Source organism: Sphaerodactylus townsendi, linkage group LG04 (assembly GCF_021028975.2).
Source record: "Sphaerodactylus townsendi isolate TG3544 linkage group LG04, MPM_Stown_v2.3, whole genome shotgun sequence".
Taxonomy (NCBI): Eukaryota; Metazoa; Chordata; class Lepidosauria; order Squamata; family Sphaerodactylidae; genus Sphaerodactylus; species Sphaerodactylus townsendi.
In genome coordinates, this window is record NC_059428.1 from 18,186,318 (window position 1) to 18,213,138 (window position 26,821).

Consider the following 26,821-nt stretch of genomic DNA (forward strand, 5'->3'; position numbering starts at 1 on the left):
TTAGAAATTCCATTAGGTCCAAAAATCATAAAGTCCTGTTGTTTCCTATGTGGCTGGTCAGCGAAGGTAGAAAACGGGATAATTCTCCCTGTTGGGCTGTTTCAAAAACATGTTTTAGAAATATGGTAAAGTTCCTTGTTTAAGGAAAGTATCCTTCTTTTGATTTCTAGAAACAAAATTAAGTATTTGAATTAAGTATTTGTCAGGCAGCCAATTAGGGGAGAAGTAGTTGTTTCTGTTGGCAGTAGACGATAGGACTTGCTATAATGAGTTTAAATTATGGACAGAAAGATACCAGCTGGAAATTAGGAACTTTTTTTTTAATAGTAAGAGTTATTACTCTTACTGTAGAGAAATTATTAATGCCCCGCCCCCAGAATGTCCAGCCACGCCCCCGTCGTGCCCCGCCACGCCCCATTGGCGCTACGTCACTGTTTGAATCCCACCACCATGGCAACCTGTTACTAAAATTTTTGGATCCCACCACTGTATAGGAGTGCATTCAGATAAGTAAATTCTCATATGTAATCTAAAAGGAAAACCACTTCCAGGAAAGAAATGGACATTTCAGCACTTCTGGTTTCCTTTTCCTTTTTACGTTTCCTTTGGATTCGATTCTCAGTTATGCTTACATTTCCCCCTCAGCAGTCACCCTGCCTTCAAATCAGAGAATCCTCACAGTTTCTGAAAGCTCTTGACAGTGCTACTTTTCCTCTTCCTTCACGAGGAAAGTGAAGGAGATCAACAAGCGTTGTTTTCTTCCGTTTTTCTCTCACCTCTCCGCCTTCCCCCACCCACAACACGGCAGTTCCTCCCACTCTTCCGGCCACCATTTCAGAAGGCTTAGGAAGGCTTTCTTTTTTTGTGTACTGTCGAAGGCTTTCACGGCTGGATTCAACTAGTTGTGGTGGGTTTTCCGGGCTGTGTGGCCGTGGTCTGGTAGATCTTGTTCCTAACATTTCGCCTGCATCTGTGGCTGGCATCTTCAGAGGTGTATCACAGAGAGAAGTGTATCACAGAGAAGAAGACTTCTCTCTGTGATTCACCTCTGAAGATGCCAGCCACAGATGCAGGAGAAATGTTAGGAACAAGATCTACCAGACCACGGCCACAAAGCCCGGAAAACTCACTCCAACCAGGAGCAGCAGTGGCGTAGGAGGTTAAGAGCTCGTGTATCTAATCTGGAGGAACCGGGTTTGATTCCCTGCTCTGCCGCCTGAGCTGTGGAGGTTTATCTGGGGAATTCAGATTAGCCTGTACACTCCCACACACGCCAGCTGGTTGACCTTGGGCTAGTCACAGCTTCTCAGAGCTCTCTCAGCCCCACCTACCTCACAGGGTGTTTGTTGTGAGGGGGGAAGGGAAAGGAGATTGTAAGCCCCTTTGAGTCTCCTGCAGGAGAGAAAGGGGGGATATAAATCCAAACTCTTCTACTCTTCTTTTTTGTTTACTTATTTGCTCGCTGAATGTGTGCTACTGGAGTGATAGATCCAGTAAAACTGACCATATACATGGTGTAGCAAACTAATGCTAGACCAAAGATGTCAAGGGGGTAAAGGCAGCACACAACCTCCCCAAATACAGGTTGTCCAGAAACAACAAGGGAGCAGAGGGCAAAATGACGGATTGGCTCAGCCAGGGATACTTCGCAGGGGAGAGTATCCTTGCGTAAACAAAAAAACTGCACGAAAAACCCACTGCAAAGCAAACAGCCAAGGGGTAAGTAGTAAATGTATAAAAATGGCCTATAAGTCCTCACGGCTGACCGTTTGAATTGCAAATATACAAAAGTCACTGCGCCAATAATTACACTTCCTTTTTATGACAGTAACTTATTGAAGGCAGCTGATAAGCAAAGTGCCCTGGCTCCATTACCAGCTCCTTTTTTAACACTTGGAAAGGCTTCTTGGAGTCCCTTTTATATAAATGCTTTTCCTTTTTCGACATGCAATATATTTCCCAGTTCATTTAATAAAATAAAGTCATTGTCTCACAGGCGCGCAAAGTGCAGATAATCCTACAATAACATTTGGACATAAATTCCTGGGACAGGTGCAAAATGAGACTTCCCTTTTTTTCGCAGCCGTCTTGGCCGTATTGAAATTCTGTTCATAAAGCTTTCGCCTTTCGGATGCCAAAAGTGTTTCCCTAGCTTCTTTTAAGAAAATGGCATATAGAAATACATTATGCCTGCAGCAGTCTTTTCTGCTCAACCGTAAGAGGATGAGGAAAAGGAACTAAAATGAAGCTATTCTGGAGAGATTTTTAATATTGCAAACTGGATTTGAAAAAATATATATTCTACACTCAGCAAGGAAGCTCAGTACGTTTTAGTACTTTGCGTCTATACAACCTGTGACCCCCTGAGTCAAACAGAGCTGATTTGCCACATGTAGTATCTTGGCAGATTCTTGACAAACCCGCTTAGCTGTTTTTTCTAGTCCCAGGTGGGCTTTGCGGCAGCTGGTTTGTGGAACCTGTGGTGGACCGCCATGTTGGATTGGGAGGTTGTGTTTGGCACAGTAGGCCACAAGTTATGCTACTTTGCAGTAGGGAGCCAGCATGTTGCAATGTTTAGAACATAGGACTTTGAGGTTTGACATCCATGTTTGAGTTCCCCATCTGCCATGCCAGCATGGTGTAGTGGTTATGAGCAGGTGGATTCTAATCTGGAGAACCGGGTTTGATTTCCCCACTCCTCCACCTGAGTGGCAGAGGCTTATCTGGTGAATCAGGTGCGTTTCTGCATTCCTGCTGGGTGACCTTGGACTAGCCACAGTTATTGGGAACTCTCTCAGCCCCACCTACCTCACAGGCTGTCTGCTGTGGAAAGAGGCGGGGAAAGGAGCTTGTAAGCCACCTGGAGTCTCCTTACAGGAGAGAAAGGTGGAAAATAAATCCAAACTCCTCCTCTTCCTCCTCCTCCTCCTTGTCAAGAATGTCCTCAATGTATTAACACATCCCACAAGAGTAGGAATCTTATTCTGAACAGCTGTTGGGGGGGAGTCGTTTGCTGTAATCCTGAGGTCTTCAAACTATGGCCCTCCAGATGTTCAGGAACTACCCATCAGCCTCTGCCAGCATGGCCAAGTAGCAGGACTGATGGGAATTGTAGTTCCTGAACATCTGGAGGGCCATAGTTTGAAGACCCCTGCTGTAATCAATGAACTAATTTTGGGCCATTAAAATTTAGACTTGACGCTTGATAAGGTGTAAAGAAGAATTCAATAAACCATAGAATTGGAGCAGTTGCTGTTACGCCAATGTCTTTCAAACTGAAGTGTAGCTTGCTTAGTCTACTAATAGTACTGTCCTAATTAGATCTACTTGGAATCCTGCTCAGGTTTACTCACTGGGAGCTTTCTGCCAGGGAAGTGTCTGAGGTTGTGCGGAATGGTTGTGTTTTTAAACAAAACATGATGACAAGCTCGTCCATTTGCAGCACGAAAAGTAAAATTTCGTGTTGCCTTCCTAGACTGCGTGCCGAGGCGCCTCGTGGGCCAAACTGCCTACTTCGTAATATGGAGGGAAGTAGTTTCAGGGCCTTCTCATGCATGCGTAGAATCATAATATTGAAAAGTATTTTGAGGATTATGTAACCCCATTTGTAGAGCTAAAAGTCAACAGTCATTCTCTCTCAGGCCCCTTCTGCACGGGCCGATAAACCTGGGCTGGGGATGGGAGCATTATATTGTGCTGTCTGTACCAGGAATCCACAGCTGGCAAACAGCGAGAGATGGGTGGCAGCTGATACTCACTGTGAAGAGGAGGAGAAGAAGAGGAAGATGAGTTTGGATTTATACCCCACCTTTCTCTCCTGCAAGGAGACTCAAGGTGGCTTTCAAGCGCCTTTCCCTCCTTCTCCCCACAACAAACACCTTGTGAGGTAGGTGAGACTGAGAGAGTCCTGAAGAACTGTGACTAGCCCAAGGTCACCCAGCAGGAATGTAGGAGTGCAGAAGCACATCTGGTTCACCAGATAAGCCACTGCCATTCATGTGGAGGAGTGGGGAATGAAACTCAGTTCTCCAGATTAGAATCCACCTTCTCTTAACCAGGGAGAATTCATGAGTGAGTGTAGGAAGGCTGCTGGCTTTTTGGGTCACACTAGAAGTGATTCCATCAACAGTGCTTACGGACACCCGCATTTGGCTGATCTGCTTCCATCCGCCATTCAGTTGAGTGTCAGTGGGCGGCAGCCAAAATTTCTGAGAGTTTGCCCGCCATTAGCAGGCACTTAGCAAACCTCTCCACAGCCTGCCCCCTGCTGATCCTTAGCTGGCTGCATTCAGTAACCATGTGGGATCCTGCAGCCATAGCCAATGCCCAAACATGCACCGCCAAGATTTACATGTGCTTCGTATGCTCAGCTCTTTCTAGGAGTAATTGCTAGTAGCCCAGTAAAAAATAGATGATAATTTGATGAATTTCATGACTGAATAAAATGTGCTAGACTCAGCCGACTGGCGCGTGAGAAGCAGTTGAGGAATTCTTGAGGGGAAGCCCGAAGCACTGTGACAAGATTGGCAGACGTTTCTCACTGGGGCAGGGAGTTTTCGCAGCCCTAGTTTAAAGATGTTTCAGTCGACGACCCTCTTTTTAAAGAATCCGCTTACATTTTCGTGCAACTCAAAATCAGGATAGTCTGGGATGGTTTGCCTCTCTGAGTTTGCCTGAGTGCGTGTCTCGTTATCACTGGTGAAGTTACATGAAGCTGATGAGCCAAGAAGGGGAGATACTCCTAAATTTCATCAATATGCTAATGAAATATTTGTCTTGGACTTTAGAAATTTGCATTTACAAGGTGAATGTCGGCGGAGCATCCTCGGCTCCAAAAGCCGAGGATCTGTTGTCAAAGGGTTCTTCCTGCCAAAGTCACCTTGACTGGGCGTAATGAATATCTGTCGTACGGCTTCCATTTTTAAATTGACAACGTTGTTCAAAGGAGTTCATTCTCCTCTCTATAAAAGAAACCCGGCGTAATTTCAAGTAGCCTCCTGCTTAGATGTCTCAACGCCGCACAGCTGTAATCATACTCTAATCTTCCGCTAGTAACCATAATATTTAGATGAGTTCATTTCTTTTTTTAAATTAGATTTTTTTTAAAAAAATGATGTTTGTTGATTCGTGCTTGGTTCCTTTGGAACTAGTTGCCTCTTATCATGTTGTATTTCCTGCCCGCCAACCACTCCTTGGCTCCTTCAAACAACAAGAAAGAGATTGCACAAGGAACATAAATCTCTCTGGTGCCATCCAGCAGTCCTAGTTGATGAGATAGTTGAAAGAGTTTCCTATGCTGATGGAGGAGGCTGTCCGGCAGACTTTCCTTATATAAATATTGCTTTCACGGCCTATCTGAGGTTCTGTGTTACACTCTGGCTGCTTTAGGGATGGGTATCTGAGATCAGACCATGCTGCTGTGGCTAAGCCAAAAGAGAGCTCGTTACATTTGCCACAGAGGTAGTATGGCCAGTGTGTCCTTTCCATAGTGGATGATGCGTATCCATCCACTGTAATGTTTGGAAGCACCACGTGGGTTTGGACAACACCCTTCCATCACATTCTTGTGAGATAGCGAGGGCATCGTGGAGACCTACCACTTCCAGCGTGGTGTAGTGGTTAAGAGCAGGTGCATTCTAATCTGGAGAAGTGGGTTTGATTCCCCGCTCTGCCACTTGAGCTGTGGAGGCTTGTCTGGTGAACCAGATTAGCTTGTGCACTCTAACACATGCCTGCTGGGTGACCTTGGGATAGTCACAGTTCTTCTGAGCTCTCTCAGCCCCACCCACCTCAAACGGTGTTTGTTGTAAGGAGGGGGGAAGGGAAAGGAGATTGTAAGCCCCTTTGAGTCTCCTTATGAGAGAGAAAGGGGGGATAAAATTCCAGACTCTTCCTTCTTCCTTCCCACCAGTTTAAATCTGTGTTTGGAGGGATTATTCCTTCCAAAAGAGCTGTTTTCAGTGGCATCCCAGGTACACATGTAACCTGAGATTCACCCCTCGCAAGGGCTTGCAGGGTTACTATCTGGATAGCTGAACACAAGGACAGCTACCAAAAGTATGACGAGAAGCATCATGCTGGAAGTATCATGCTGAACCAAAAGATTACAATTGGATAATGTGCCTGTCTGTTGAGTATGTTTCTATCTGTGGTGTGTTCACACTTTTTGGAAACAACAGCAGTGTTTGACATAGAATAGATTCAGAAGAGGAGCAGTATAGCCAAGCTGGGCCAGCATGGAGATGTTGAAGATCTTGATTTTCCTGCCTTCATTTTTTGGGGGGTGGGTCTAGATAGAGATGGAAAGCAGACATGGCGGAGGGTTCTACACAGTAGCTTGGTAGTGATCCCTTGATGTAGCTTGTATGCCACAAGGCCAGAAACAGACTAGATTAGCCGGTCTGTCGTATGCAGTTTCATCTTGATTCTTGAATATGGGAACGAGAGAGAAAAGCAAAATATTTTCTGACCACTTTGGTCAAATTCATAGGTATAAGCTGTATGAGGTCTTAGCCATAATGGAATTGTATTGTTGAAGGCCTTCACGGCCGGAATAACTGGGGTGCTGTGTGGTTTCTGGGCTGTGTGGCTGTGTTCTAGCAGCAGTCTCTCCTGACGTTTTGCCAGCATCTGTGGCTGGCATCTTCAGATCCTCTGAAGATGCCATCTTCTGAAGATGCCAGCCACAGATGCAGGCGAAACGTCAGGAGAGAATTTTGCTAGAACACGGCCATACAGCCCGGAAACCACACAGCACCCCATAATGGAATTGCTGGCTTAGTCCTCTCTGAGGGTACTTTCGCACGTGCAGAATAATGCACTTTCAATCCACTTTCAATCCACTTTGCAGCTGGATTTTACTGTGAGGAACAGCAAAATCCACTTGCAAACAGTTGTGAAAGTGGATTAAAAAGGCATTATTCTGCAGGTGCAAAAGTGTCCTGAGATATGACACATGAGCAATTCCCCACATATTTGGGGTGTATTTTTTCCTTAGCCATGCCTTATTTTGGGCGATATTTTATGGTGGTCCAGTATAGTCTTATTTATGCCATATGGGGTAATTACTGTTTATAGTAATGGCACCCCCACTGGATTCTCCACTTACGCTGCTGAGTTAAGAATGGTCCCGCAAATTAGTCTGTCTCGCTGTCCGCCTCTGCCTCCAGTCCTGGCTGTTGTTGTACATCTCCCTTGGTCTTCATCCAAGGAGCTCAAATTAGCTTATGTGTTGTTGTTTTTTATCCCTCCATATTATTCTCCAAACAATCCTGCGGAGAGTTCCAGATGGATAGCCAAGTTTGTCTGTAGCGGAAAAATAACAAAGGAGTCCAAAAGTACCTCAGAAATTGAATTTATTCCAGCATGAACTATTATGAGTTAGAGTTTATTTTATCAGATTCGGTGGAGTGTATATCCATTATGTTTATGACCTTTGCCTGATGGGTATACACTCCAGTGCATCTGATGAAGTGAGCTGCAACTCATGGACAAGGCTGGGGACGAAACAAGGCTGAGGACGAAAAATCCTTTAAACAAGGCTGGGGACGCAAAATCTGCTAGGTTTTAAAATACGGCACCATGTTGGGGATCCCTGCTGTAAACTGCATATTGTTTTGGTCCTTATTTTTTGTTATACTCCACAAGGAGTAGACCTAACAGTTCTTTGCTCTCTGAAAGCTATATAAAACAAGGGAGCAAACATTTTGAAAAGACACATGTCTGGAGAAAACACATAGTTAGATTGATCAGATGTTATTGATTAATGTGCCGAGCACTTGGACGCAGACTCTGGAGTTATAGCTGAGGCGTTTTGTGGGAGTGTTATAACACTGCCGTGATGAATTGCTTTCCACTGAAAATCAGCAGCGGAGTGTGTTATAGAATTACATTCCATTTGGAAAGATGTCTGCGGTCAGAAATCCAACAATAAAAACTGTGCACAGCTTGTAGACATTTCTCATTGGATGACACTATTCTCCCTCTCGCCCCTTCTGTGCTCCGGCATTTTGCGGTTTGAGACTGGCTCTAAAATTACTTCTGCTCTCCTCTTCCTGTATATATGTGTTCGTGTTCTACAAACAATGGGTGTTTTCATAACCTAAGTCCATTAGCTAAAGTTATTTGTAACAAGATAACTGCCTGGCCGGGCTTCAGAGAATCATCAGGGAATCAGAAGAAAACAAGGTGCTTTTCAAGAGATAACCTACCCGTGTTTTGTTTTTAAACTTCTCCGCCCAGAATCTCTTTGTAAATTAAATGAGAGTTAAATCAGACTTGAACAACTATTGGACTATAAAACTTCTTCACCCCTATCCCCCAAAAAGAAGGAAAGAAAGGAAGAAAGAAATCTCTTAAAAGGGAGAATTGGAAACTTTAATATATCCTTTCCAAAACTTGCGTTTACATGCTTTCGTTATGTTTGGCAAGTTGTGTGGAGAGAAAAGTTTATATCTAATGAACTACCAACCAAAGGCTCATGGATTTTCCTGGTGTTATTCTCTTCCTGTGACCCCTTGAAAGATTGCTTCTGGGAGCATGGGACCTGTCAGTGTGAATGATTGGCCATGCAAGGTTAAGGGTGGGCTGCAGTGAGGCGGGAGAAAGGGGTGAAATCACGCCCTCCTTTCTCTCCCATCAGTGCCATGGTGTACTACAAAATGGCACTTGGAGCTTGCCCTGGGCGCTGTGCCCAGCCAAACTCCCCCAACTCCTTGCCGCACCCCCTGCAGAACTCCCCCGCTTCCATGCCATGCCTGTCCACAAAAATAAAATTAACTGACTTTCCTTCGTCCGAGCTGTGCCGAGGCTAATAACACACTGAATTGCCAGCCTTGGTGCCTCTTGGACAAAGGAAAGTAGGTTAATTTTTTTTGCAGGGTGGCGGGCAGGGGAGTTAGGCTGGGGGCTGGGTGCAGGGGGGAGAGGGAGGGGGCAGGAGTGGGTTGCCAAAATGCCCAGGTGAAGGTGCACCTGAGCTGTCTGCCCCCTGTTACCCCTTAGATATGCCGTTGCATCAGTGAAGCTGAGCTGATGTTCAAGGTGGGGCTTTCTCCAAGTTGTAGAATATGACGAGTGTCTTTTGGTGCTCTCTCTGCTGATTTTCACAAAGGAGGAGGAGGAGGAGGAGGAGGAGGAGGAGGAGTTTGGATTTATATCCCCCCTTTCTCTCCTGTAGGAGACTCAAAGGGGCTTACAATCTCCTTGCCCTTCCCCCCTCACAACAAACACCCTGTGAGGTAGGTGGGGCTGAGAGAGCTCCGAGAAGCTGTGACTAGCCCAAGGTCACCCAGCTGGCGTGTGTGGGAGTGTACAGGCTAATCTGAATTCCCCAGATAAGCCTCCACAGCTCAGGCGGCAGAGCTGGGAATCAAACCCGGTTCCTCCAGATTAGATACATGAGCTCTTAACCTCCTACGCCATTGCTGCACTTCCCTTGATGGTAACTAGCATGCATTCGTGAGCATCCTGGTCTTTATTAATTTATACTTCCCACTGTATCATGGCTCCCTATATTTATTTCTAATGCTTTAAACATTTGCATGGCCTCTTTTTGATACTCTCTTATGGAGCTCTGTGCCATGCTGCAGTTTCTTTAAAAGTGGGTCATACATTCTGGATGTGAGCAGCTAAATAAATAACATTGCCTCCAAGTTCAGTGTTTTCCTTTTCCTTGTTGATCTGTGGCCAGCCTACCAGGATGGAAGGAAGGCACTGCCTCTGGATAGTTTTTAGGGGGAGGCATGAGGGTCATTCACTAGACTAGAGCATATATGTCCAACTCTGGCCTTCTAGATGTTAATGGACTATGATTCCCATCAGTTCATCCAGTTCCTGGCAGAGACTGATGGAAATTGTAGTCCATGAACATCTGGAGGGCCAGAGTTGGACACTCCTGTGCTGGAGTTTTAACATATGTAGTCTGCAGTTGTCCTTACTTGGATGGCCCAGGTTAGTCTGATCTCATCACATCTTGGAAGCTAAGTGAAGTCAACCCTGGTATGTTTTTGTATGGAAGATCCAGGGATCTCTATCAAGAAGATGGCAATAGCAAACCATCTCTGTTCCTTGACGACACTTTACACACATTCCGGCTGTGAGTGTTGGTGGAGGGAGAGGTTACTTTGGATTTACTTGTACTTTGGATGTTTAAAATTTAGGTATGTCATTTGCCCTGAGCCACAAAGGAAATCAGGGCATGAGTGATTTAACAAATAGATAAGTTTTTAGAAGCGTTAAAAAGAGTGCCCTCAGGGACATCACTGGATGGATGAAAGCAAATGCCGGCCTGTGAGCCAGGTGTACCTGGCCATGTGTGGTGGATGGCAGGCACCCGCCCCTTCTAAACTTTGTCCAAAATTGTGACCCATTTGTAGGTAGCCTCGTGTGCATAGTCAGGATCTTGGTCATGCTAAAGCAGACTTATTTGACTCACTGAGTCAAATACATCCCCCACCCCAAGACCTGTAGGAGAGCTTATCATTGTCTCAATAAACCTCCTGTTGGTTGCTGCATGGTTGCAAAACACCTGACATGATAAGGGGAAAAGCATGGTGGGTTACTGTGAGCTTGGATAGACACATGCGTTAGTTTCTGCTACATTGTGGTGTAGTTTTCAAAGAGGGGGAAGCAGAGGCGTAGCGCCAAGGGGCGGGGGGGCCGCAACACACCGGGCAGGCGCCCCTGTGGAGGCGTTCCAGGGGGATGGGACGTTCCAGGGGCGGGATGGGGTGTTCTGGGGGCATGGAGGGGCGTACGGCACACACAGCACGCACACCAGCTGCACTTCTCCCTTATTTTGTCCCTGGGGGGAAGAAATATTGAGAATTGACTCCTAGGCATAATGGATAAGATTGTTGTGTTTCCCACCACGTGACAGTTGTCCTTTTCTTTTTCTTTTTCCAGATGAAAGAATGATGTGATGGAGAGAAATATGGGCCATTGGTCAGGTCCTTTGGCCCCCGTGTCTGGCCTTGCCTTCCTGCTTGCTCAGCTTTTTGCCAATGTCTGCCATGGCCTTCAAGGGACAGCGCCACTGGTCTTCCGCTTCACGCATTCCATGTACAATGCTACGGTGTATGAGAACTCTGCTGCAAGGACCTATCTCAACAGTCAAAGTCGGATGGGTATTACTCTGGCAGATCTCTCGTGGGATATCAAATACAGGATAGTGTCTGGCGACGATGAGGGTTTTTTCAAAGCAGAGGAAGTCGTGATAGCTGATTTCTGTTTTCTTAGAATAAGAACTAAAGGTGGGAATTCTGCTATATTGAACAGAGAGATTCAGGACAACTATTTATTGGTAGTAAAGGGCTCTGTCCGAGGAGAAGACATGGAAGCGTGGACGAAAGTCAACATACGAGTTTTAGACATGAACGATTTACGGCCGTTGTTTTCACCCACCACCTACTCAGTAACAATAGCAGAAAGCACCCCTTTAAGGACTAGCATCGCGCAGGTTACAGCGACGGATGCTGATATTGGTTCCAATGGCGAATTCTATTACTACTTCAAAAATAAAGTTGACTTCTTCTCTGTCCATCCAACGAGTGGGGTTATCTCTTTAAGCGGACGCTTAAACTATGACGAGAAAAACCGGTACGACCTTGAGGTTCTCGCCGTAGACCGTGGAATGAAACTCTATGGCAATAATGGAGTAAGCAGCACTGCCAAACTTTATATTCATATTGAACGTATCAACGAGTATGCCCCGACTCTCAGCGTAGTAACCCATGTCCCCTTCTCTTTGGATAAGGAGCCTACTTACGCAGTTGTGAATGTTGATGATCTCGACGAAGGTGCCAACGGTGAAATTGAATCTGTTAGCATTGTAGCTGGAGATCCCTTGGAATACTTTGTTTTGACTAAGGAGGGCAGATGGATGAACGAGTACAAAATCAAAGAGAGAAAGCCCATCGATTGGGACAATTTCCCCTATGGTTGCAACCTCACCCTCCAAGCTAAGGACAAAGGGTCCCCTCAGAAATTTTCAGTTGTCAAGCTAGTCCACATTGCCGGTCCCAAGAGAGAAAGCCAGCCAGCAAAGTTTGAAAAGGAAATGTACGATGTGGCCATCAGTGAATTCTCCCCTCCAGGAGTAGTTGTTGCCATAGTCAAGCTAACCCCAGAACCCCAGGGGGAAGAATATCAATTGTCACCCAGTGAGGATGCTGAGTATTTTAAGATTAATCCCAGGACAGGTCTCATTACTACTGCACAACCTTTAAAAATTGTAGACAAGGAACTTTATGATTTAGAAGTAGTAAGTAAAGAAGGGACCTTAAAAGCACACGTCACTGTCAGAATCGAGGACGCCAACGATCACATTCCAGAATTCACGCAGCCTTCATACAGCTCCTATGTCAATGAAAGTGTCCCTGTGGGGACTAGCATATTGTCACTTTCTGCATTTGATAAGGACAGGGGAGAAAATGGCTATATCACGTACAGCATTGCTAGTTTAAATTCCCTTCCTTTCTCCATCAATCAATTTACTGGGATTATTAGCACATCCGAGGAATTGGATTTTGAGTCTTCCCCAGAGAGCTACAGGTTTATTGTTAGGGCTTCAGACTGGGGTTCACCTTACCGCCACGAGAGCGAGGTTAACGTCACCATCTACATAGGCAACGTGAACGATAACAAGCCCTTGTTTGAAAAGGTGGCTTGTCAGGGAGTCATTTCATCTGATTTCCCTGTGGGTGGCCACATCACCGCCGTTTCTGCCATAGACATAGATGAGCTAGAGCTGGTCAAATATAAAATCATCTCTGGCAACGAACTGGGTTTTTTCTATCTGAATCCAGATTCGGGGGTCCTGCAGCTTAAAAAATCCTTGGTTAATTCTGGGGTCAAGAACAGTAATTTTGCACTTAGGATCACGGCGACTGACGGGGAGCATTTCGCAGACGCCATGTCTGTGAACATCTCAGTGGTTCATGGGAAAGTATCTTCTAAGACCTTCAGTTGCCGAGAGACTAGGGTTGCCCAGAGACTGGCGGAGAAGTTGCTCAGGAAGGCAAAAGCCAATGTGAAACTAAATGCAGAAGATGGCTTCTTGGATTTTTATTCTGTGAACAGGCAGGCTCCACACTTCGACAAATCATTTCCTACCGATATATCCGCCAGAGAGGACCTTCCTGTCGGTGCTACCATATTTAGAATCAAGGCCTACGACGCTGATTCTGGCTTTAACGGAAAAGTAATCTATACCATATCAGACGGCAATATAGACAGCTGCTTTAATCTCGAAACGGAGACAGGGCTTCTTAAGGTCCTTTTGCCCTTGGACCGTGAGAAAACCGAGCTTTATCTCCTTAACATCACCATTTACGATCTAGGCACCCCTCAGAAAGCCATGTGGAGATTACTCACCATAACTATTGAGGATGCTAATGATAACAGGCCTGTGTTTTTACAGGAAAGTTACTCGGTTAATATTTTGGAAAGCACCGGTATTGGTACAGAGATTATCCAAGTAGAGGCCAGGGACAGAGATCTGGGACCAAATGGGGAGATCACTTACTCCATATTGACAGATACACAGCAGTTTGTTATCAATAGCTCTACAGGAGTAATATATGTAGGGGACCATTTAGACAGGGAATCAAAGGCAAATTATACACTAAAGATAGAGGCGAGGGACCAGGCAGACAGTGGGCACCAGCAGTGTTCCGTCATCCCTCTAAGGGTGTTTTTGGATGATGTCAATGATTGCTCTCCAGCTTTCATACCACCCAGCTACAGCGTGAAGGTCCTGGAGGATCTGCCTGTTGGCACTGTCATCGCTTGGCTTGAAACTCAAGACCCAGATCTTGGTCTGGGGGGACAAGTGCGCTATTCCTTGGTGAATGACTACAACGGGAGATTTGAGATAGACAAAGCTAGTGGAGCTATCCGGCTGAGCAAAGAACTGGACTACGAGAAGCAACAGTTCTACAACCTAACTGTGCGGGCGAAGGATAAAGGACGCCCGGTTTCCTTGTCGTCTGTTTCTTTCGTGGAAGTGGAAGTCGTGGATGTGAACGAAAATCTCTACGCCCCTTATTTTTCTGACTTTGCAGTCATGGGATCTGTAAAAGAAAATTCGCGCATTGGAACTAGCGTCTTGCAAGTGACTGCTCGGGATGAAGACGTCGGTAGGGACGGCGAGATCCAGTATTCCATCCGGGACGGCAGTGGACTGGGAAGGTTTAACGTGGATGAGGAAACTGGTAAGTCGTTCTTTGTTTCCATTGCGGCGTGTCATTTCCTTGCGGCCATCTAGGCCTTAATCCAAATGCAATTGCACGCAGCAATGTCCTCAGCTTGACCCAGTGGCTCAGTTTGGGTCTTCTATGCACACATATCCCATGCTAGATTACAGCAGTTAAATTTAAGCGATGGGTAGCTAAGTTTTAATTTTCCTTTTGCGACCTGTGTTCGGATGAAATTAGGAATTAGTAGTATTTATATATATTTTAATCATATCTATCCTCCCCTTGCCAGCAAAATGCCTTTTCTTTGCAGCTGCTCTGGCCTCATTGAAAAGCGATGGCGGCCTGTCTGCGACTCCATTAGAAGCAGTGTATTATGCAGTGATAACCGTAAATTATTACGGTCGCCTCAGTAGACGGTCAGCGCACTCTTGACCCCGGCAGAAAAGGGAAGCTGAATAAAGCAAAATTATGACTGCAAAATTAGGCTGTGGATGTGTGGAAGGGACATTATTTTGGTTTGCCTGCATTGATGTTACGTTTTGTTTGGTGCTCTTTTTAAAACGTAGGAATTTGGCAGTCTCCGCACAACAGTAATTACTGTAGAAACGAGCTGATCGTAGATATTAGCTAGATGGGTGAACTTTGTGCCTGCGTCGTGTTTTTTTTTTTTCCTGAAATGCAGGAGGCGTTAAATGTATTCATTTTCTGAAGATGATTAAAAGTCTGGTGGCTTTCAAAAGATTTAAATCACCCCCACGCTGCCATTATGGAACATTATCGAAAAGGGGGGAATCCGGGCTCCTGATAAAATTGCAGTTCAGCAAGCGAGTTTGTCTAAGTCTCTAATAGCTGCTGGCATTAATAGGGCAGCTGTGACATTAGATTAAGCGAGGAAATTAGAAAGCATTACTTTGCATTTTTGAGAAATTTCATTAAGAGCTGCCTTCGCATTACGGGTTGCCCCGAGACAATGTGGGCGGCGAGAGCGCTGTTCTTCCTTTTATCTCGTCCTACATCCAGGGAAGCAAATGCCCGTAAAGGGTAGATGTCCACAGCGTGAAGCTTGGAGGACTGGAAATCGCCAATTAATGTGGGTTTTTTTTTCTCAGGACCCAACGAAAGGTTGAGGTGGGCTCTCTTATTGCATCTGAATGTATCATGTGCCCACGAGGAGGAGGAACTGGGAATACGCCACTCACGGCACATCACTCCTGATCTCGATTGCATCCTCCATATCTCGATTTTTTCAGTTGTTGATGGGTCTGTCTTCGCCACTGCAGAGGCCTTAGCTGTAATTAATTGGAATTGGAGGAAAGGCTTTCACTGAATCTCTAATGCACAGGAGTCAAACTCGCGGTCCTCCAGATGTTATGCACTACAGCTCCCATCATCCCCTGCCAGCATCATGCTGGCAGGGGATGGTGGGAACTGTAGTCCATAACATCTGGAGGACCGCGAGTTTGACACGTATGCCTAATGGATCCTCACCCCTGGACTTCTTTTCTCTTCAAAGTTTTTATAGAGCCATTAAAAAGCATTTTTTTCCTGGGCTGACGAAGAGGGGATTAAGGCGTGGGGATGGTCATTGATCCTAATCTCCCCTTTGGGATACTGGTTGCGACCAGAGCAAGACAGTTTGCCCATTTCTTCATCTACCTCCGTTTTTGTTTTCTCTTTAACTGGTGCTCAACGAACATTGTCTTTCTGCAGCTTCAAAAGAAGAATGACGTTTCTATTTCTTGTTATTTCTTCTTCAGTTTCTAAAAAATAAACCTATTAATTTTCTGTATACCTGTGGTGTATCCCCAGTAATGGAAAATTGTTATTTCGTGAATGGCCCTGTTTGACTGCCTTGGGACCATCTATAGGCACAATGCGTTTAAGGAAAATTCACTTGGTTCAGCTCCTTCTCGGAAGCAAGCAGTGGGTAGACTTTAGTTTAAAGAGGGCTTGCAATCATCTTTTTGCAGCTTCAAGAGGATAATGCGCTTTCTATTTCTTGTTATTTCTTCTTCAGTTTCTAAAAAACAAACCTATTAATTTTCTGTATACCTATGGTGTATCCTCAGTAACGGAAAAGGGGGTATCTGCAGAACTGTAGGAACGGATCTTGTAGCAATGCACAAAAGTCGAGGCTGATGACGTCTCGGCCCTGCCATGGTGATCTTTGAAAGCAGTAGTAGGTAGCTAACATTAAACATCCCTTCATTTAATCCTACTCCGTTAGGATCAGACTGTTTTCTTCTTCCTTCCTGTACTGTTTGTGAAGTTATGGTTCTTGTTATAGTGAACAAGTTTGAATTAGTTCATGGAGTTGGTTCACTGCTTAGTCATACTTTGGAACAGGAAGTGGATGATCCCCACTGCAAGGAGACAGGAAGTGACAAATTTGATCCCGCCCTCCCTGGGGGAAAAAAAAGCGGGGGGGGGATATACCCCAACATAACACAAGATGTCCTCTCATAGGAGAAGGACCATTCACGGTAAGCATACAACTGTCCGTTCTATGCTGAGGATAATTTTAAAGAAATTGTAAAGAACATAAGAACATAAGAACATAAGAACTAGCCTGCTGGATCAGACCAGAGTCCATCTAGTCCAGCATTCTGCTACTCGCAGTGGCCCACCAGGTGCCTTTGGGAGCTCACATGCAGGATGTGAAAGCAATGGCCTTCTGCTGCTGCTGCTCCTGAGCACCTGGTCTGCTAAGGCATTAGCAATCTGAGATCAAGGAGGATCAAGATTGGTAGCCATAGATTGACTTCTCCTCCATAAATCTGTCCAAGCCCTTTTTAAAGCTATCCAGGTTAGTGGCCATCACCACCTCCTGTGGCAGCATATTCCAAACACCAAATCACCGCGTTAGCGTGAAGAAGTGTTTCCTTTTATTAGTCTAATTGTTCTTCCCCAGCATTTTCAATGAATGCCCCCTGGTTCTAGTATTGTGAGAAAGAGAGGAAAATGTCTCTCTGTCAACATTTTCTTACCCCATGCATAATTTTATAGACTGCAATCATGTCCCCCCCTCAGGCATCTCCTCTCCGAACTAAAGAGTCCCAAACGCTGCAGCCTCTCCTCATAAGGAAGGTGCTCCAATCCCTCAATCATCCTCGTTGCCCTTCTCTGCACTTTTTTCTATCTCTTCGATATCCTTTTTTGAGGATGTGGCGACCAGAACTGAACTTACAGTACTCCAAAGTCGCTTGGTCGCACCACGATGTTTTATATAAGGGCATGACAATCTTTGCAGTTTTATTCTCAATTCCTTTCCTAATTGTTATCCCCAGCATAGAGTTTGCCTTTCACCGCTGCCATGCATTGAGTTGACATTCCCATGGAACCTATCAACTTCAGGCCTTCAATCCCTTTCCCTGGTCTGTGACTGATAGCACTGACCCCTGTAAGCGTGTATGTGAAGTTTGGATTTTTTTTTGCCCCTACGATGCATCACTTTACATTTAGCTACATTGAATACTGCATTGCCATTTCTTAGCCCACTCACCTAATTTATCAAAGGTCCGGCTTGGGGCTCTTATGCAATCCTTTGTGGTTCTTACCACCCTACATAATTTGGTATCATCTGCAAACTTGGCCACCACACTACCCACCCCTACTTCCAGGTCATTTTATGAATAGAAGTTAAAGAGCACTTCAGTCCCCAAAGAAAGCGGATCCTTGGGGACACCACTCCCTACATCTCTCCATTGTGAGAACTTCCCATTTATACCCACCCCTTTGTTTCCTGTTCCTCCAACCAGTTTTAATCCCATAGGAGGACTTCCCCTCTTATTCCTTCATTGCTGAGTTTTCTCAACAGTCTCTGGTGAGGAAGACTTTGTCAAAAGCCTTTTGGAAATCCAAAGTAGACAATGTTCCACTGGTTCCCCTTATCCCACATGTCTGTTTACACCCTCAAAAGAACTCTAGTAAGTTTGTAGAGACAGAGACTTGCCTCTACAAAAGCTCATGCTGACTCTTCCTCAGCAGGTCTTGCTTTTCTACATGTTTAATAATTTTATCTTTAATGATAGATTCTACTAATTTACCAGGAACAGATGTCAAACTGACTGGCCTGTAATTTCCAGGTCCCCTAGACCCTTTCTTAAAGATTGGTGTGACATTGGCCATCTTCCAGTCTTCAGGGATGGAGCCTGATTTTCAGGGATAAGTTGCATATTAATGTGAGAACATCAGCAATTTCATGCTTGAGCTCTTTAAGAACGCTCTTGGATGAATACAGCAATCTGGGCCAAGGGGATTTGAGTAGCATTTAGTTTATCAATGGCTGCCAGAACTTCTTCCCTTGTCACCCCCACTAACCATTCGGCTAGTTCCTCGGATTCACCTCCTAAGAAGCTTGGTTCAGGTGCAGGTACTTTCCTCACCTCCTCTTGGGTGGTGAACCAGATGCAAAGAATTCAATTCAGCTTCTCTGCAATCTCCCTGTATCACCTTTTAGCACACCTTTTGTTCCCTTCATCGTCTAGCTTGGACCTACCCCGCTTCCCTAGCTGGCTTCCTGGCTTTTGATGTACTTGAAGAAGAACTGTTTGTTTGCTAGATCTTGATGTTAGCTTGGCCAATGCGTTCCTCATAATCCTTTTTTGCCTCCCCTTACAGCTAACTTGCTTCTCTTTTTGCCACCATTTTGTGTTCTCTCTGGTATTCTTCATCCAGTTAAGTTGGACTTCCATTTTTTTCTAAAGACATCTTTTTTTTCCTAATAATTACCTCAAACTCCCTTGTTAACCATGGTGGCTTTCTTTTGGACTGAAACTGCCTTTCCCTAACCTCTTGGAACACATTCCAGCTGAGCTTTTAAGACTGTGTTTTTAAATAACCTCCAAGCACCTTGGACATTTTTGACTCTCTTGATTTTCCCTTTCAGCTTCCTGCGCACTATCCCCCTCATCTTTGAGAAATTTCCCTTTCTGAAGGCAAATGTAACTACAGAAAATTTTCTCTCTTTCTCACAATACTACAGAAAATTGTAACTACAGAAAATTTTCTCTCTTTCTCACAATACTAGAACCAGGGGGGATCCATTGAAAATGCTGGGGGGAAGAATTAGGACTAATCAAAGGAAACATTTCTTCATGCAACGTGTGATTGGTGTTTGGAACATGCTGCCACGGAAGGTGGTGATGGCCACTAACCTGGATAGCTTTAAAAGGGGCTTGGACAGATTTATGGAGGAGAAGTCAATCTATGGCTACCAATCTTGATCCTCTCTGATCTGAGATTGCAAATGCCTTAGCAGACCAGGTGCTCGGGAGCAGCAGTAGCAGTAGGTGAAGGCCATTTCTTTCACATCCTGCATGTGAGCTCCCAAAGGCATCTGGTGGGCCACTGCGAGTAGCAGAGTGCTGGACTAGATGGACTCTGGTCTGATCCAGCAGGCTCCTTCTTATGTTCTTATGTTCTTAAAGCTTAATGGTGCAACTCTGCCTATTCCCAGACAATTACACCAGAGGGAGGAGCTCCGTTTAGTGGGATACCAGCTCTGTCGTGTATGCGGCATAACAGTTAATCTGACCCAGAGAACAGTTTTTCGCTGTGGTTTGTGGGGGTTTGGTGTGGTTGAAGTACATGATGAGTTTTCTTTCTACAAAGCCCTGTCATTTTTCAATTCAGTATTCAAGCCGAAGTCGAAGAGAAGTCTCTGTTTTGGCTAATTCATGCTGTTTAATTAGATGTCAGGTTTCCAAGCTGATGCTGAAAGCCAGACAGTGGTTTATAAACTCTGGGATCTGGGTCATAAGGGAAAAAAACAGGCATCAAGCACAGTTAACTCTATTTGAGCTGCAGCTCTGACTCTTGAATTGTGCAATATCGCTGTGGTTAGCAACCACGGGGTCCAAAGATTTCGCTATAGATGACAACCGCTTTTAGAGAGCTCTCTGTTTGAAGATTCCATCTTCAGCCCTGGTTCTCTGTAGTCTGGGAACTAGGCATAGGAGTGGCGGGAATTAAGACAGACCTCTGCCAAACTAGGTATTATAAGAGACCTGGGACTGCCGCTGATCTGTGTCTTTTCGTTCTCTTTCCCTCCGACCACATAAAATAAGCAGTGTGTGATATGACATCATCGCTTTGCGTGTCTGTCCACCCAAAAGCTGTGGAAGAGAAAAATGTGTGACTGTCCGGTCAGGCATCTGGTTCATGTGCGAAGCAGACACGAAGTCTTAACGGCATTCTCCTGTCGAATGGCTGTGACTTGGAATCCCTGCAGGGAAACTTCTGCACTGTGGAAAAGTTGTGTTGGGGATTTGTGGAAGGTCAGGTGGGGGATCACGCATAGCATCTGAAAGGCTATGGAAACACCGAGTGCACGTATTCGCTTCGTCAGAGCCTCACTCTATTTGAATGCATTGGGTGCATCTTTCAAGTTGATACAGCGCATGATGTTAGACTGCAACGTATTGTCGAAGGCATACAAACATAGGATGACTATAGACAAAGGAAACAAAGGCCAGGATACTTCTATTCAGATGCTACCACCAGTGACCTTGCTATCTCCATTGTTACTCCCATGCTATAGACTTCATTGTTACTCATACTTCTATTCAGATGCCCTCAACTATTGACCTGGTTGTCTTCTTTGTTACTCACAGACAATGTTTCTTCACCCACCCTGGACGCTCCAACAGGTATATATACTCCACTTGCTTTCCCAACATCAGATCCTCTGAAGATGCCAGCCACAGATACAGGCGAAACGTCAGGAGAGAATGCTGCTAGAATATGGCCATACAGCCTGGAAACCACACAGCACCCATTAGACTGCAACCTTTCTTGCCCTGCTTTTTCACCCCAGAAGGGACCAAAGCTGCTTACAACAGACCCTAGTGATGGGAAGTACCACCATTTTGAAGTCCACTTGTGGTGACCCTGTAGGGTTTTCGGGGCAAGAGGTGAACAGAGGTGGTTTGCCGTTGCCTGCCTCTGCGTAGGAAGCCTGGGTCTCCCATCCGAGTCCTAACCAGGGATGCCCTTGCTCAGCTTCTGCAATGTGACAAGATCTAGCCTAGACCATCCAATTAATGTAAACAAAATAGAAGCAGGAAAAAAATGAAGTTACACTAAACATCCTGGTCTTAACCCACAGGAATGGGGCCTCGAGACTACAGACTGGACCCTGGGAGGGAGCTGTGGCTAAGTGGTAGAGCATCTGCTGATCATGCAAAACATCCCACTGACCTCGCCTGTTAAAAGGCTCACACTGCTAGAGTAGATGTTACTGACCTGGCTGGACCAATAGTCTGATTCAGCATCATGAAGCTATTTGCATATGAGTTTGTGAGCCATGGCTTATGGGCCCCTTTGGCTTACTTACAAAAATGTCGCCCCCAGACTGTTCCGGCAAACAGGAAGGGAGACAAACTCAGGCCCCTTCTGCACAGGCCAATAAACACAGGAGTAGGATGTTAAAAAAACATGTTTTTTTTGGGGGGGGGGCTTCATAAGAACAAGCCAGCTGGATCAGACCAGAGTCCATCTAGTCCAGCTCTCTGCTACTCGCAGTGGCCCACCAGGTGCCTTTGGGAGTTCACGTGCAGGATGTGAAAGCAATGGCCTTCTGCGGCTGTTGCTCCCGAGCACCTGGACTGTTAAGGCATTTGCAATCTCAGATCAAAGAGGATCAAGATTGGTAGCCATACATCAACTTCTCCTCCATAAATCTGTCCAAGCCCCTTTTAAAGCTATCCAGGTTAGTTCATACAGATCCCGCCCCCCAAATGAGTCTGCCCCATGTTATTTCCCCTAAACCGTGTTTTTTGAAAATTGCTAAGCAAGTGAATTCTTTCCAAAAATCCTTGGTTGTACCCACTCGTAAGCAAACAGCTGGGCGGGAGGCGCTTTATTTGCCTTTGTTTTCTTTTTAAAAAATTTTTGTGGCTTCTGCATAGTTACGCAGGTGCAGATGGTCGTATTGAGGGACATTGGCATGGCTGTGGGGGTTCATTTGTGCATGCCTGCGTAGCTACGCATGTGTGGGAAGTAATTTTTTAAAAAAGAGAGGCGACTCCATGCGAAGGCGCAACAGCGACCCGGACTGTTTCAGTGGGCTCCAGTCAGTGCCTGCACAGACGCATGTGAATGCGAAAACAGGAAACGGATTCCTTTATCCTGACTGCAACACGTTATACATTTGCTGTGCGGAAGAAGCCTCAGTCAAGATTTTAAACAACCGGCAGCTATCTTCCCACGGTTCCCCTCCCTTGACCCAAATTCACTGAATTTTGTTTAATACGAATGCACTCTCCTATGACGATGCCATCACAACACTGATAATAATTAGAAACACACGCTTTGAAAAGCATGTGGTTTGCACCTGCATGGGCCACACATCTGGGCCACACATGGCTGACTCTTATTTATATTAGAACACTTCTAAAGGCTTCTCTCCGAGACTCTGGAGAACTGACAGTCCTCTGCCAGTAAAACTGTACACCGAGATTTTTGGTGGTGGAAAGCATTGTCAGGTTACAGATGACTTACGGCAACCGCTAGTAGATCTTCAAGGCAAGAGGTGGTTTGCATTGCTTGCTTCTGCTCTGGCCTTGCTTGGTGGTCTCCAATCCACGTACTGACAAGGGCTGACCCTGTGTAGCTTCTGAGATGTGATGGGATCAGTTTACACTTAGCATAGTGCTTTAGCAAAGAGCCCAGCCACATGACTTATGATGTATAACTACATGACTGTTGTGGCAGGCCCCTTCACCCTCCTAACTAATTGTGGCAGGCTCAAGCGGCCTCCTCGTTATGCTAGGCAGAGTTGAAGTTTGGCCTCTTTATCAAAGTTGCGTGCGTGTTTGGGCGTGGGCCTGGTTTTGTCCTTAGACTCTATCAGAATGTTGAGTTCATCTCTTAAGAACATAAGAACTGGCCTGCTGGATCAGACCATCTAGTCCAGCACTCTGCTATTCGCAGTGGCCCACCAGATACCTTTGGGAACTCACATGCAGTATGTGAAAGCAATGGCTTTCTGCTGCTCCCGAGCACCTGGTCTGCCAAGGCATTTGCAATCTCAGATCAAGTAGGATCAAGATTGGGAGCCATAGATCGATTTCTCCTCCATAAATCTGTCCAAGCCCCTCTAAATAGCCTATTCCCCTGGAAGGCAAATTCTGTGACCATGGCTTTGGATTTTATAGTCCATTTGCCATGCTCTTAGTCATAAAAGCCGCCTGGTGGCAACCGAGGATGCCATGGTGCGAGCTGAAAAGGTCAGGGTGTCCAAGGTGACATCAGCGCCAAAGGAAGCTTCTTTTGGGGTACTGTTGACCCACTCTACAAGTCTAGTCTCACGTTTTGGGATAAGCTCTAAAAGTTTTCTGGCCCAATCTATAGAGGCTCTAGCCACTATAGAGGCTGTGGCTAATGACTTGGTGGACATCATGGGATCGCCTGCAGAATTGTTCTGCCCTTCTGTCCAGAACATCTTTAATTTGTCCTCGATCATCCTTGGAGACCAGGCCAGTAGATTGTAAAGCAGCCACCTGGGTGTCTTTGAGAGGAACCTGAAGAATATTATTAGTGTGTGTAGGAATGGAATACAATCTGTATATGAAACCAGGAGACGGTCTATTGGCTGCGGGTTTCTCCCACTCATTCTTGACCCGAGTTTCAATAAGCTCTGGCAACGGAAAAACCTTTTTTGGAAGAGTTAAGAGGATGGAAAAAATTCTACGTCTCCCTGATGCCTGGACTTGAGGTTATGCTTAACAGGCTCTTCAGCCTTGTTAAGATGAAGCACAGCCACTCATTTGGCTAACAAATACTGGTAGTCCGCCACATCGAAGAAGCGAGATGCCTGCTCAGGGATGTGAATTTCTTCTCTATCCTCCTCTCCAGAGGAAAATTCCCCCAACTCCCTCTCTTCTGTGTCTGACTCAGATGAGTTTACAGACATGCAGTCAGGGCTGAGCCTGGGTCTTTTTTTTAGGCTGCTTTGGTTTTCCATGTAGAGGGATCCCTCTTGTTTTCTCTGGGGGGACAGGTGGGGAGGTGGGGTTTACATATTCTCTGGGAGGGATCTTGTTCAGAGTCACTTCGAAGGTGATCTCTAAATAGTGCCAACATCTCCACTCTCATGGCCGCCCTCTCCTTTTGAATTGCTCCCTTAATAAATCCAGACAATTCAGCATTTAACACACTTCTATTGGGGGACTTACCCACCTCCTCTGCAAAGTCAGAAGTCTGGGAGATCTCTTTAGGAGCCGTTTTCCAGGCCTTTGTTGCACTGGTTAGAGGCTGCTCGGTGCGTTTGGCTGTCCAGCACCAAAGCGCGCTTCCCTGCGTTGCTGGCGGCCATTTTGTTTTTGCACCTAAACCGCCATTTTGAGAACTCGCTCGATGGCAGAGCTCCTCCATGGGGGAAAGGGACCGGCAGCCCTGTCTGGGGATGTGCTTGCTCGATCTGGCTGGGAGGAAGCTGCAGCCGAACTTTCCTCTTCGGAGGAAAGAGCTCCCCCTTTCGGGGCATGTCAAATTGCCCTGCCCAGCTTCGCAACAAACTGACTTGCGGCTTTAGTGCAAAACATACTAGTCATATTTCCGACGTTCCCAAAGAAAAACTGCGTTCCTCTCCTGGTCCAACACAAGCTGAGGACAGAAAGGGAGAGAGAAGAAAGGTGAAGGCAAAGTAGAAAGGAATTCAGCTACAGGAGAGGCAACAGTTCTCAGCTGATCTCCCCGGAGGCAGGAAAAGAACTGGAGGAGAAGTGGGTGGTTCCCAACAGATCAAGGAAGCCGGAGATCAGTTAGAACCTTGCCTCCCTGATTGGTAGCTGGAGATCACCCAGATGTCCTCGAGCTCAAATGGAGAACAAAATTAAGCCATACTTTTTCTATCTTGTGAAGATCATTATCATCTTGTGAAGATGGTATTATCTTCTCTTAAGTGACATTCTCTTAAGTGACATTTACAGACATCTTTCACACACAAGGTAGGACGTGAGCCTGGACTACTGTCGCACAATGTACATTGATCATCTCTCAAAATTGACTCGGAAACTCCAACTGGTCCAGAATGCTACTGTTCAGCTATTGGTGGGAGCTGGACAGAGCGTTTGTCACCAAACTCAGTTTAAAGTATTGGCTGTCACATATAAAGTCAAACCGCATAAACAAATGGAGTTCAGGTATCCATAAGCCACAGAAGAACATCAAATCGTAAACCCAAAGGAAATGCAGTGAATTTTACTTTAGTGCAACAAACCCAGAATAGGCTAAAGTGAATTAATACACCAGTTACACTACAAGAAACACAAGTTTGAACCGCAAACGCTTTTGTCGATCAGTAGTCGCGGGATGCTGAGCTCGCTTCGTCAGCTCTTCCTGGCCTTTATAGTAGTCAGTGCTAGAGAACTGAATAGCCACAGCTCAAGTGAGTCCAGCGTTGACTAGAGAATAGTAATTCAGCAGTAATTCTCCAGATAGTTTGCGGGTTAGGGTTAGGATTAGGAAAGAGTTGGGTTTCTCTGGGATAGGAGGTGTGGCTTGGGGTAGGGTGGCGAGTCCTCTTTCCTATTTGAAAGGGAGTTTGGGCTAGGTTTCCTAGTTGTGTCAATAAATGGAAGATGCCATATTTTCCCTGAACGGCTTTTCTTGAACAGACCTGTAGACAACTTCCTTGTCCCAGCTGTCTCTCATTGCCACTTCCTGCTCAGGTGTGTCCCCTTGATTCCATGAGTCTAGAACGAAGCTAGGTGTTGCTGGGAAAAATATGAGCCAGCAAGTATGGAAGGAGGCTGCCCTCGAGTGACTGCAGCAGCTGTCCGAACCACAAGCTACTGCAATCACCTGGGGCTTTTTGGGAGGTTCAGTCCTATTTGGCACGACAGGAATTCTGAACATGTTCGTTCCAGTAGTTTAAATTTCATTACTTTGAAAGTGGCAGATTGCACAACTGTGAGGCAGGTTTTACGATAACAATATATTTTGTGGAAGTACAGTTCTAGTCAAGAAACGAAGTAGAACCTCTTATTATTGGAAATTCTATCACCTTTTAAGGACTATGGGACGTACTTGATTTCTTGATATTTTTTAAAAGACGTCTGGAAAAAATATATACCCAGACGGTAAATAGCTTGGGCCAAAATTGATCTCCTTCAGTTACATGGCAATGTTCACTCAGCATTGTTAGGATTTAGCTGACAATCTAAGTTTTTTATTTTATTATACAGCATTTAAATCGTTAACCTTACCCGCTGTCTTGGCAACATTATTTTTTTCCTTCTTCGAGGGAGAAAAGGTTGGAAATGCCATTAAGCGGAGATGGGATTTTAAATGATTACAAATTGGAAGGATTGATCTTCTTTGACTGTGCGTAGCAATTTGGTAACACAATCCTAAATTCTCTTAATTTTAACCTCTGGAGTGATTGAAATACCCTGACAAATGGGTTTTTGCGTAAATCCAGACAGAACTGGGAAGGGGAAGGGAAGAAAATACTTGAGCGATGAGCTGAAATTAACTTGTGCAGAGAATTTGGAACGCCAAGAAAGGCCAAGGGCGGGAGGAAAAAATTCATTCCTGCTACTGTTACATTGAGGGAAATGGAATAAATGCAGTGCTCGAGACAGCCTGCTTCTCATTTTGGTCCTCCCAAATATCCT

The 26,821-nt window shown here is 45.5% G+C and overlaps 1 protein-coding gene across 5 annotated transcripts in view; it reads left to right on the forward strand.

The window, feature by feature from the left end:
* The window catches only part of FAT3 (FAT atypical cadherin 3), a 484,297-nt gene that overhangs the window by 25,792 nt on the left and 431,684 nt on the right, over nucleotides 1-26,821 (forward strand). For all 5 annotated transcript variants that reach the window (XM_048492351.1, XM_048492353.1, XM_048492352.1 and 2 more), the window contains exon 2: nucleotides 10,906-14,213. In XM_048492351.1, coding sequence (XP_048348308.1) covers nucleotides 10,922-14,213 — 3,292 coding nt within the window. In that variant the 5' untranslated portion in view covers nucleotides 10,906-10,921. The remainder of the gene's footprint in view (nucleotides 1-10,905; nucleotides 14,214-26,821) is intronic.